The 13132-nt window shown below is 35.2% G+C and overlaps 1 protein-coding gene across 2 annotated transcripts in view; it reads right to left on the reverse strand.

Moving 5' to 3' along the window:
- Nucleotides 1-1657, reverse strand: part of CaMKI (Calcium/calmodulin-dependent protein kinase I) — a 22968-nt gene extending 21311 nt beyond the window's left edge. Inside the window, exon 1 of one of the 2 annotated variants that reach the window (XM_014435959.2) lies at nt 1393-1657. In XM_014435959.2, the coding sequence (XP_014291445.1) occupies nt 1393-1511 (119 nt within the window). In that variant the 5' untranslated portion in view covers nt 1512-1657. Of the gene's footprint in view, nt 1-891; nt 1004-1392 lie in introns of those variants that run through there. The other variant, XM_014435960.3, reaches the window with a different exon arrangement.
- Nucleotides 1658-13132: the final 11475 nt, after the last annotated feature.

Genomic DNA, 13132 nt, shown 5'->3' on the forward strand with positions numbered 1-13132 from the left:
AAAAAAAAAAAAAAAAGATTGTTTTAATGATAATATTCTTTTATAATATAACAACAGGGGCAGTGTAGGACTCCAACGGGAGTCTTGTGCCGACGTAAGAAAAGAAGAAGAAGATGATAATATATAAGTACTATAGCAAAGAAATACCAAAACAAAATGATGTGATTTATGATCTATAAATTATTTTTATTATATTTTATTATGTAGAAAAAAAATATTTTGAAAACAGGGGAAAACTCTGAAAATTTAAATGTAAACAAATAATATAAAATCAATTAATACATAAATAAGATTTTTTATAGAATTTAGAGTAAAAAATGGTTAATGAAAATAAAATATTAACAATTGGTGAAAGGGCTAACATATTTCATCTATTACAAACACTTTTTGATAAACTGACTAGCATCATTACTAAAGTTTGAGTTTAGTTTCATTTATTCATGAAAACCCATTTAAAGAATCGTAGGATACAAAAGTCACAATCATCATTTAAAAATAATAAAATCTGGGATACAGCTTTACTTAATCAAGAAGAAATGATCTTTGTTTAGGAACATTTATCATTTCACAATGATCTTATTGAATACCAATGTGACAGTTTAGTTGCCACAATTAAAGAGCAAAACAATAACAAAAATAAATTCAGGTTTTCTAGTTCCAAATAATTGGTAGATACGGTACGAACCAATTTCAAAATTGTTGTCAACCTATATCTTTAAAATAAATATTCACTCAAAAATTACATGAATATTCAATTTACTAGAGGTAAGTATTTAGCATAAAATAGATTACTTTATAAATTGTTGATGACTTTAGATTAAGAAGGGGTGACTTATTCATTACAAGTTTTCAACTCTTAAATAAGCAAATATAATACTTAAAAACAGCTACCTTTTAGAGAATACTTTAGATCTGTTACATTGTTAAATAGAAATAGTCAAATTGTTTCAATCCATAATTGGATACAAAAATTACTCCAACGACGATTTACATCCATAGATCATTCAACAATAAGTGAAAATATCAATATTGAAAATTCATTGACTGGGTGATAATAAAGCCACAAACCTATCAACAATCTGTCTTAAGGATGATTGAGAGTTTAGTCAATTCAGATTATTAAATATCATTAATCACACCAGCTATCAAAATTAACACCAACAAAAACAAAACAGATAAACTACACTTTATCTCTGATTAATAAGATTGTGGAAATATCATTACCAAGCATAGTGAAATTTAAAGTTTGCTAGATTTGATCACAATTTATTAAATACTATTCATAATAACATCAATGTACGATTTTTCATTTACAAAAATGCTTTTTTTAAAATACCAATAAGTATCACTAAAATTATCAACCATTTGAATTATTTTGACATAAAGACTTACGTTCCAAGAAGTTCTTTAAGGCTATATTTTTCTTCTAAAGTTTGGGACTTATCTTTTTCATAATCCTTGGCATCTTTTTTTGACCTTTTCGCAACATCTTTTTTACCAAACAGTGGCATTTTTGCTTTTACTATATCGTTCAAAAAAATTAAACAACCTCTTAATAAAAAAGTATGTCTAAGTCAATTATGATAAAAACCGGTCGCAATTTTGGTACATTTCTATATCAAAATAGTGTTTAATAACACAACACAGACAGAACGCTCGGAACTAACTGAGCTGCGTGCTCGTGATAACAATGACGTCAGAAAACAATTTATGCATTCCCTCAGTTTTTTTAACAGTTCAGGATTGGTAACCTAAAATACTTAATCATATAAAATCATACCAATAAGCATACAAATCGGAAATGTCTATATTAAAAAAATAAAGAACTTAGATAATTTAAATAAAATTTTATAATAACATAGAAAAGTTTATAATTCTTATAGTTATTAATGATTTACAGTTGGAAAGTATGCAAGTTACGTAATAAATTGTTTGAGTTAACTTTTTAAAAACAATTTATTTAAATATATACAATACAAAACTCTACAATAATTAATGTGCAAGAAATAGACGGGAAGCGTACTGGTTGTCTGACTGCCCAGATGGCCTTCTATATACTTTCATTAATGCTGGAGTCAGCAATCATACATTTTCTGATGGTTTCATTATTTAATTTGCATTAATTTGTAATCTGGTTATAATCTTACACAAATATCCCAAGCACATTGACATATACAACAGTGTACATGTAAAGCCTTACATTGTAGTAAATATACTATGTTACAATTTTTTATGATTTTGAATGGATTTTTTTTTCAATAGAATCTAGGACATAAACTAGATATCTAACGTCAACATCACATTTCTACTAATAATAGTTTCATTTCTGACTTTCATCCTAGTAGTTAATCTATCCATCCTATACCCTTTCCTATTTTGCATTCCTAGTTTAACCGTTACACCTGATCACGAATGTTATACAGATTGCATAATGCATACTATGTGAATTTAAGTAAATTACGTTAATATAGAGCAAGGGACAAACGTAATGCTGGATCTACGCGTTGCCACTTTTCGCAAATCCAAGACTTGTACAAATTTCTGGTAGAAAATTTTAAAAAAAAATCGTCGGTATTCATTCGCTTCCTTTGAATCTTTTTCGGCTGATACGTTTGATTTACTGTATTTTCATTATAAAAAGGAACAAAACAAAAGATATACGGCATGAAAGGAAACGTAAATATTAGCAAAGTAAGTTGTAGATGGCGGGGTAAAAAGGTTTGAGAGAGGTAGTACCTTTGATCAGGGTTACACTGTATCCTGTATCCTCATCCAGTCTCGTGGGAATAGCTGAGAATCCCAAAGCTTAGGCTGAGTCTTTGGGGACGCTATAAACCCAAGACCGTACGTGCAATATGAAGAACCGCATCCTGCTCGAGGTGGCTCAGCTTTTGACTGAACACGATGGATCTAGACTGGAAATTTGATAAACATTCCTGGTGGTAGGCAGCAGCAACCACCAGTACTGAATTGGAACCGAAAGTGGTATTAGCTGGCCGGGTCCCTGTTTAGACATCATTAGGCTAAGCCGAAGAATGGCGAGAGAACAAACCCTTAAAAATGCCGCTGAAGTCGGAAGTAACTGGCCGAAAGGGGCAAAATAGTCTCCAAACATCTCTCACGATGGTTTGGAAAAAACGTTACCACGCAATACTTCCCAAATATGGCTCATAACGGGCATAGACTTAGTGAACGAGATGTCTCTCTTGTGGAATCCTGCCAGACGAGTAGCATCTAGGCCCAATCGGCGCCTTTATGCGATCGGTGGTAACCAATCTTGTCGAGGAGTCAGGACTGGGGCCAAGAAGAAAAGGAGTTTCAGATTACAAAAAATCATATGAATCGTACCACATAACCTATAATTTTAACTTTTGTTAGTAAATTTTTGTCAGGTTCATGTTAATTTAATTACCTAGACATATAATTTATTTATAAATATATATGTGTGCTATATTAAATCCAAAATAAACTGCTGAAGTTAATTAACAACATTTGAAACAATGGATTTACACCGCATCTATAGAATTTTAAAATATACAATCATTAACTAAAGTTAATTACTGAATCCCAAGATTGAGGAAATTCTTTAATTAATTAAAACACAATGAGCACAAATATTTATCTAAAACATTCTAAAATAATGCTAGCTGAACACAAACATGTGGATACAGCAGTCCTTTGATTTGTGCCCAAAAACCGACACTCAACGGGTCGGCCACAAATTCAGGCCACCTTGTCCCAGCCAATCCAAATATCTCATCCAAAGGCTTGCATACAGGCGAATTTACTGTAATTTATATAGGCAAATATGTTGAAGCTAGAACCACATCATGGCGTCAATAACTAAAATCGAAGGTGTTAAAATCGCTAGTGCTCAACAATAAAAAGGACAATATTTTTTCTAAGCGGCATTTCGAAGTAAAAATACTATTTCAAGCAAAACAACTGATGAATGTCGTGGGTGGATATTCGTAACTGGCGTCTTGTGGAACAGATGGAGAAAAGAATAGCGAAGTGGAAGGCTAAATACGCTGCAGTCCAGAGAGAGAGAAATATTTTTTTCATTCATGCTACCCAAATATATGGGGTTGCTACACTACACAGCATACTTATCAATCCGTGATCCGGACATATATAAATTACATATTTTTACATGATATAATAAAATAGAAAGAAAATATTTTTTTCCCACAGTTTTCTCTTTCAATTACAAATTTCAGTATCCACACCAAATACAAAGATTTCAATTTATTCTTTTTTTTCTTTCCCCCTCTTGTCCATTCCATTTCACAATTTTTATTTCATTTGATCGACAAATCACTCTCCCGAATTCCCCCTCTCAGATCCTCCCCAGAGACCCGCTAAACAAATTTACTATCAGATGGCAGTGCGATATCAAACCAGAGAAATACTAGTGAAAGCAGTAGATCATTATACAGTAAAACAAACAAATAAATACATTTTACCAAAACAAAACTAATACATAGATCGAAAGGAAAATATAATAAAAAGTTGGTTAACATTGGTTAGATACATAAGTAAAAAAAAATAAATAAATAAATAACAATAATAATAATAATAAAAATAAAATAATTTAATGAATAAATAAGTTAAAATACACAAATCGACAGGTCCACGTACTAAAATAAATAAATAAACTAGAGCTAATTCCCATGGAAGTGATGATGTATTATCCCTAGGGAGTCCAAAATAATATTTTCTGCCAAGATCGGAATATCCCAAATGCTAACACCTAGTCCTTCTAATAAGCTCCTTGTTCTATCTGGAATTGTTCCGTGAGATCCAAACCAGAGGCCTCTCACGGTGAACTCTCTCCCTCCGAAGGTCTCGCGGAATTTTTCCCTAAGGAAAGGGATGCATTTTTCATACAATTTCTGTTTTTCCCTTTCCACTCCACCTTCCTGTTCGAGGTCATTACTCTCAAATCTTACCGTCGGATCCAAGACCAGAGCCGTACCTCCGACTTATGTAAATGCGACAATATCGGCGTATCTTACGGATCCGTCGGTGTCAACACAATAAACCTCCTCGAAGTAGGTGAAGTCTTTTCTTTCTAGGAACTTCATCAATTCTTCTTTGACCCTATGGTGCCGGCGTGTTATAAGGAGGGAGTTGTTGGGGCATTTTTCCAGCACATGGGCTGGTGTTTCAGACTCTCCTTGCTGTCCACTGGGACTCCACGCTGGGGTGCGTATATTTGATATTTAGTTTCAGGGCGTTCACCCATTCTGACCCCGACAGTATCTGCTTCTGACATACATATCTATTTGCTTTCGGGGTTTCTTTGAAATGACGAATACCAATACCCTGCCACCTGCAATTGGCCCATTCTTCGAAAACATTCTCACGAAACGACTGCCGTAGATCTCTCACACTTTGGTGGCCCTGATCCACTCCCAGTCTATCGGCACATGCCGCGATTTCGGCTTCGTAATTGAATGTAGACTGGAATAGGGCATCCGGAACATTCGACAGTCCATGGGCAATGGACCAATGCTGCAGTGGAGCTTCCAATTGACAGCGGATCAGACCAAGTCCGCGGTACCTCCTGTGTGCGTACAGTATCGCCAACGAGTTATTAGCGGGGAGCCCAATGGTGGCCTTGATACTCCTGCGGATATTGGTATCAATACCCTCCAATATAGCAGAAAAAGTATTGATTGACAACGTTGATCTTTTGTTCGGGCTTGAGCAGGCACAAGCTCACCAATTTATCGAGGTTATTTGTTAGATTTGTCACCACTTCTTTTCCAAATGTTAGCTCTCCCGAGAATGTACATCCAAGATATTTAATAATGGTGTCCTCGGCTTTTGCCGTTTTTCTTTTAATCTTTTTTCCTATTTCTGGCATCTTTGGCGTCGATGATTCTGGCGCTTACACATGCTCCCGGCAGACCTTTGATAAAGCCCCTTTGACTTTTGCTGAAGGTGATCTGCTTTCTCAATTCGGAATCCAGAACCTTCTCGATGATACGGCGCACAATCGAATATATATTTATTGGCCACCAGGTGGAAACACCTTTTGGGTCTCCTTTTCCTTTGTAGACCAATACTGTGCGCCCCTGGCGTAGAGGCTCTGGTACATACCCCACCTTCAGCATGATCTCCGCAATATACTTAATGATCTGTGTTACATCGAAGTATTTTATAGTGCGCGCATTTCCCATAATCTGCATGTTTGCGGAGATTCTCTTTTTCAAAGAGGCATCTGAAATGATACTCTATGTCGACTATCTTTAATGGGCATTGCTTGGAGGCGTCGGCATTCATAATGCTCTGTACCACTTTTTCCTTCTATTGTAGTAATTATATTGAGCTAATTCATACTGGTACTACTCCTGCCGACGGTTCCTTTCTGCCTTATTGGCTCTCTGCGGATTCGACACCTTCCCGCACCCTTGTCAGCCATTTCGGTTTTATTTTTTTACGTCATTTTATAGAATTAGATGGGAGGGTGCTGTGGGCCCGGCAGTTTGGCGTTAATATTTTTTAGGAAATTCAAGAAATCGCCTACTGCCTTGTCGAAATCCGCAGAGTTCAAATTTTTAACTTTCATAATATTCTGAAAGACAGCCGACCATTTACTTATTTTTATTTTGATATTGTCCATCTACCTCTCTCCGACCGTATTATCTACAATTGACAAATCATTTAAGATGCATCTTACGACTTGTGAGAGTGCTAAAGACATGCATGAAACCCTCATCCGCATTTCCAAGAAGGAACAGCTCAGGAAAAATGTCAAACACTGGAGGGGTACTACAATTACAGATATAATAAAAACAGAAATGTTCGTACAAATATTAGTCACATTAAAATGTAGTTTTCAATTTAAAAGTTCTTTACGAAGCAACTTCAGAAATTATGTAAATATAAAAAAATAATTATAGTTTTTCCTAAAAAAATTAATCACTTTAGCAGTGCCTGGGATTCTTCTCCCCAGTCAAACAAAATCATAGAAAATCTTATGTCAAGGCTTTCCTAAGAAGAATATAAATTTAAATTTAATGAGCAATTAACCGTATCCTACGAGGCGTGGCACAGTATATTTTGACGACAAAAATATATATATTCTAAAAACGAAGTAGAAATACCAGAAAACAGTGTTTCATGGAAAGAAGAAAAACAAAAAATGGACTATATGTTATGAACTTCAAGAAATCTGGTGATAATGCTTTAATCACTGAATAGGAGGTACCAGAACTGGAACAATGGCACAGAAAGCTAGGCCGCCTCAGTTACAGTCAACTGATGAAAATCTCTGGTTTATACTGATAATTGTTTTGTCGGGTGTGGATAGGTAATTTGTTAAACGATAAAGAAATCTTCTAGATACACACCCAGAATGGTGAGGTAGTGTTCATATCGATCCAACGGTAAAGGTTAAGTCTAAGTTAATTAAGTGGGGCTCAAATAATATTTGTTATTCAACTTGTGATGCCTTGGACATCTTGGCACGTTAAATTCATAAATTATTAATGACCAAGGAATAGATGATCTAATGATTGATCAAATAATTTTTCGAAATAGAAGACCTTGTCCCTTGGATTGCATTTAAATAATATTTTTGAAGTGTAATATAAAAATTCATTTTATTTGTCTACCACCCTTTTCAACAATAATAGCAAGATTGTAGATTGTATTATTTGTTTCAACTTTGAAAACAATAAGAGAAAGAGCCAATTGCTCTTTGGAAATTATTCATTCCGACCTGTGTGGTCCAATAAATCCTCCAACATATGGCCAGAACAATTATTTCGTTACATGATTGCAGGATTACACTTATTTCTACATGGTTTATCTCCTGGAAACCAAATCGGCAAATGAAGTTTTCCGTGTGTAAAAAGGTTTATGACGAAGGAGAATTTCAACATGAAAGCTTGCAAGATTAAATTTGACAATAACAATGAATTTAAAATCGAACTACTCACAAAATGGTTTCAGTATAAATAAATATTGGATTGCATCATCCCATATAATCCTGCAATTAAATGGAAAAAGTGAACGCCCAAAATTAACATTATTGAATATATCCAGAACTCTTATCTTTGATGCAGAATGTGAAAAATATCTTTGTTGTGAAGCAGTGCAAACTGCTGCCTATCTAACAAACGAAAGACCAATAAAAGGAATGATATGAATTGATTTATGAAAAAACTACATCTCAGGAACCTTCAGACGTACAGGATGTCTGCCACCACTCAAATTAATCCTAGTTCAATATACTATAATGTAGTTTATTACATAGAGATAGTAGTTTTTATGATAATAGGAGTTTCTTATCTCCGTGGGATTAATCATAATATTCTGGAAGACAGCCGACCATTTACTTATTTTTATTACCTCATTGATTAGGAGGTGAATAGATAGGATGTTTATGACTTTTGAGTGCCTACCGTAAGTTCTTTAAGGACGCTAACCTCGTCCTACAGGTTCTTTCATACTATTCCTGTAGATGTGAAGGAGGAATTAAGGCCGGAGTGTAGCCAGTGGCCGGGTCTTGCAGAGAGATAATTTCGTTCTATCGGGTACTATACCTGTAGTTACGAAAGAGTAGTAGTTCCCATGTTAGCTGGTAGGTTGCGTCATGCCGAACCTAAGGGGTCTCGGTGGTTGTAATAGTTACAGTCCAGACCAGCCGGTAGCAGTGTCACTACACATTGTTTCCATTACTGTAATAAAAAGTTGGTTAAATAATTGATTTTTTTCCACCTGGCTCAATATTAAGCAATCTGGACTAAAAGCCCTATTTTGTGTCCGATCGGGATAGTGCTATGAGGACTTATTTTCAACTTCAGTATCAGGGTCACCCTACTTGCCAAGCAGTCCAAGGTATGTTATCACTAAACTTGGACAAATTCTCTCTCTGTCGATAATGTGTGACCTATCTGCTTTTCTTTAGAAGGATGGCCTGCGTTCAGCTTCATCTGAAACCATCTCGGCGCATCGTATGGCTTCTACCTGGAATACTCAATGGACACCTCTGATGTTGGAGGCAGCCACAGCTGCCAATTAATTCAAGTAAGTAGTAGCCTGGAACTTCTCTTTTTTTAGTACACTCAGCTACTTTTCAATTGTTATTTCCTTAGAGTCGGACCAAGGACTGATCCCTGAGGGAAACTTCAAATCATCGGGACCTTCTAATTTGTGGGAGCTACCTCGAACCTTTAGTCTCTCGTCCTGAATGTAGCTCCATACAAGAGCATGCAAGTTACTGGGCGTAACCTATCTCTGCATTTACTGGAGCTGGAGTGGTCTAGCTATCTAATAGGTCCACTAGTCCCTAAAAATGTCTATAATGAATAAAAAAAGTCTTCGTTTAATTTCCTCTTTTAATGTTTATGGGAGTATTTACTGTTGATTTAAGTAAATAGTTTTGCAACTAATTACAATTAGGATGGAACAAAACTCGTGGAATAATAAATGTATAAACTACAGAGGTCAGTATAGCTTTTTCACCATTTCCACTGGATAAGTAAATACATAATTTCGAGGTTTAAGAATAAATTTTTATTTTTTAATGTATTTGATTTTTTTCTTTTTTAGAATAAAATTTAAGTGAGGAGCCGGGTGTCAAACATACATTTCAAGAAAAAACATATTCATGCATGGTGAAGTGAAACTATTAGACGAAATTTGACAAAATAATTAGATTAGATACTGACAATATTAATCTCCAACTTCTCTCAAAATTTGGAGAAATCGGACGAGCCATTCAGAAAATATAGATGTTCGGAGAAAACATATGTTTACGCATAAACAATAGTAGTGGATAGAATCTGATAAAATTTATAGGAGATCAACTATGTTATATCAAATATGAAATTAATTAGGTATCAATCTACAAAACCTCTGAAAATTCCACCGAAATTTGATTAACGGTTCCATCGATTATGCCCGATCACAAATATGATTCTACAAACTTACACGGAACCAAATTTGTTCCTTAATGTTTTAAACATAAAATTTGAGAGAAATTTTCGATTCTGAGGACATACATTTTCTTCAAGAATACAAAACTTCCCTATCCTTCGATAGTGATGAAGTAAATATTGACCTGTTGTGGTTCTCCATTGTCAGATAAACCTACCGCCTCCTTCAAACCTCTTATTCTCCTTGATTTTATATATCTAATATAATATAATATGATTTTATAATATCTAAGCTGCTCATCCTTAACTCATCTCCCTCTACAACGAAATTAAATGTTGTCGCCCAATCACTGTGCGGTTAGTGTCTACAATTAAGTTTTTCTATTAAAGGGTTAAAAATTTTACCAAATACAAATATTTGACTTTCGAGTTATTTTCATAAGTGATATTACGCAAAAAATTAAAACTTTCATAAAGATTATTTTCATAAGAAAAATTACCAGACCAACCGCCCCTCCTGATGGCCATATGAGAGGTGGTAAAAAATTATTGGCCTATTGGCAGCTAATATGTCCTATAAACATTAACAAGACCAACGATATCAATCCAGCTCTTCTCACTGGCTCAGAAATCGTAGGTGTAGCAGAATTACCAACTGATTTCTCACACTTTGTTTGTTTGTTTTTGTTTAGTGGCGCCAAACTTCATTGGTTATCAGCGCCATTTATATTTTATTTAATTTTGCTTATATTCGTTTAATTTTACTTATTTTATTTATTTATTTTATTATTATTGTTTTTTTCTTCTTCCGTTCAATGTTATATTTTTGCCAGTAAATGTTGTGATTTTAGCAACTGAAACCCTCATTCTATTATTCTGTCATCGTCTCCGAGGGTTTTTGAAACATCTGGGTTTCCAAGAGGTTTGCTCATTTCTAATGGAGTTAAAGTTAAAATTGCTTTACCCCGTCCCGGAAGCGCGAGTACTTCTCTTGCAGCGTGATCGGCTAGTTCATTCCCTGCGATTCCTACATGGCTTGGAACCCATATAAATGTATCTGACATACCCATATTGTGTAAAGTATTTAAGTAAAACTAACCTAGTAACTAAGTAAACTGAACTAGTTGAATGCTTCTTCTATCATTAGAAGTTGTTATTAGTGGGACTATATCACAAGAGGGCATACCAGGAGTCTGAGCATCAATGAAATGAAAAAAAAAAATCAATATCCTAATGCAACCTGCCTCCATAACAGATATGTATTTTTCAATGTCACTAACATCGGATAGATACCTCAAAACTATGGTAAATGCAACAAAACCGCATTTGACTTTATATATAACATAATCCGCTATCAAATACTTTCTCGTCCAGTTTCGAATTGTTAACCATCTCCTCTCTCCACTGTTCTGAGCAATACTCTCAACGTTAGTCCAAATCCCTTGACCATGTTCCTGTTGTCATGTTACGAGAGCGCGTTTGTACCTCTTCTGCAACTTGACGCCAGTGGCACATATTGAGCAGGAGGTTGGGAGTGTGGTTCCAGGACTCATTAAAGGTTCTCTTCCTAATCTCTTTGGGAGGTGCCAACACAGTACTCTCCTGCTCTGCAGCCCCTTATGTGCTTTCTGAGTATATGTAGGTCAGGCTAACACTAGTTAACAAACTATCCTTTCTCTTCAGGCACTCTTTAAGGACATGTACATGTTCTGAACCTCAAATGCAAACCAAAGCATCTAATGGATATGGGGCCTCAGTATGCCCATAGCCCTGGCACTTTTGGGTTGAGTGACGTTGATGTTATCCCTAAAGGTCATTGATTACCACCATCCATCAAATTTCGACAAGAAATTAAGTTAATTTTAGATAGGTGATAGTCAATTCAACGATGGCAACTATTATGTAGTTGTAATGGCAGTGAAGTGTCACCTTGTAAATGGGTTTTAATGTGCCAATAGCTTCACTTCTAAAATATGTACTATCAACTATCACACCAGACTTAGTGTGTTCACCACTGCTAAATGTACTGTCAGCTATCACTCCAGTTCTTACTCTCATGATGAAAAATATAGCAGTTGCTGGTGTGGCAGTAAAATGTCACTGAGAAAACAGGTTTTGGCATGACGGCAGCTTCACTGTTAATGTATGTACTGTTAACTATCATACCAAATTTCATGTAACGATACTGACACAACAGTAAATACTATCATGAAAGTAACTATCTTACATTTAACACAAAAGATGTTGCAATGGTAGTAAACTATATCCATGGAATGTAGTGTATCTCCAGTATTTCTTAGATTTTAAACATTATTTTAGAAATATAGTAATTTTGGAAATAATGTTTTTATATTTTTATGAAATCATATATCTCAAAATTCAAAGACACAAATGCAGGTGATTATTTGGTAGTTTATTTCGGTAATCATTACTTTATGAAATAACTCTTTCATTAATTTGATAAACTCATCATTTAAACAGTGCCCAGGTCACGTTTAGACACAGAGGGAGGGTACTCCAAGCTGACATCATATTGGCCTGTTTTCAAACAATGTTCATATTAGTTAACATATCAACTTCTCAGTATTTTACTAGTAGTATCATTATTGATTCTTCCTATAACTATGAATAAGGTTGTGATAATACCACATGCTGGCGGTCTAGATTTTCACTTAAAATTCAGCTTGTCCCTTAAACCCTTTTCTCTATGCTACCTAATAACTTTAGCTCCAAGAGAACTATCTTCCATGCAAACCAAGACTGAGTCCTTCTTGGTAGTGAGGACTATGAATGACTTCACCTATTTCAGCTGGGGATGGCAGCCCATTGATAACTTCCACCATGTTCTTAACATTCCCACCAATTTTCAGGCAGGTGAAGAGGTAGAGACCAGCTTCAATATCAGATTTTTTACAAATCTGTCATTGTCCTCAATTTGCACGAACACCGACATCAGCTCTATTGACCTAATTATATCATTTGACACTTTTGGCCTTTGTTTTCCAATGAATTCTCCTGCACCTGACTACTTTGTAGGGCTCAGTTGGCACCGGTCTTCTCACAGATATTTGCCATTTCATAGAAGGTTCGGCTTTTGGTTATTAGAAGGGTATTTTGATTTGATCTTTGACCTTAAGGAAGGAGAGGCAGAGTAGATGACACCTATCCTGAAGATTTGATCAGGGAAGACGAGGTGGAGCTGGCAGTCAACAACATTCAGCTAGGAAAAGCTCTAGAAC

Source organism: Halyomorpha halys, unplaced genomic scaffold (genome assembly GCF_000696795.3).
Source record: "Halyomorpha halys isolate HHAL.00 unplaced genomic scaffold, Hhal_1.1 Scaffold1750.1, whole genome shotgun sequence".
Classification (NCBI taxonomy): Eukaryota; Metazoa; Arthropoda; class Insecta; order Hemiptera; family Pentatomidae; genus Halyomorpha; species Halyomorpha halys.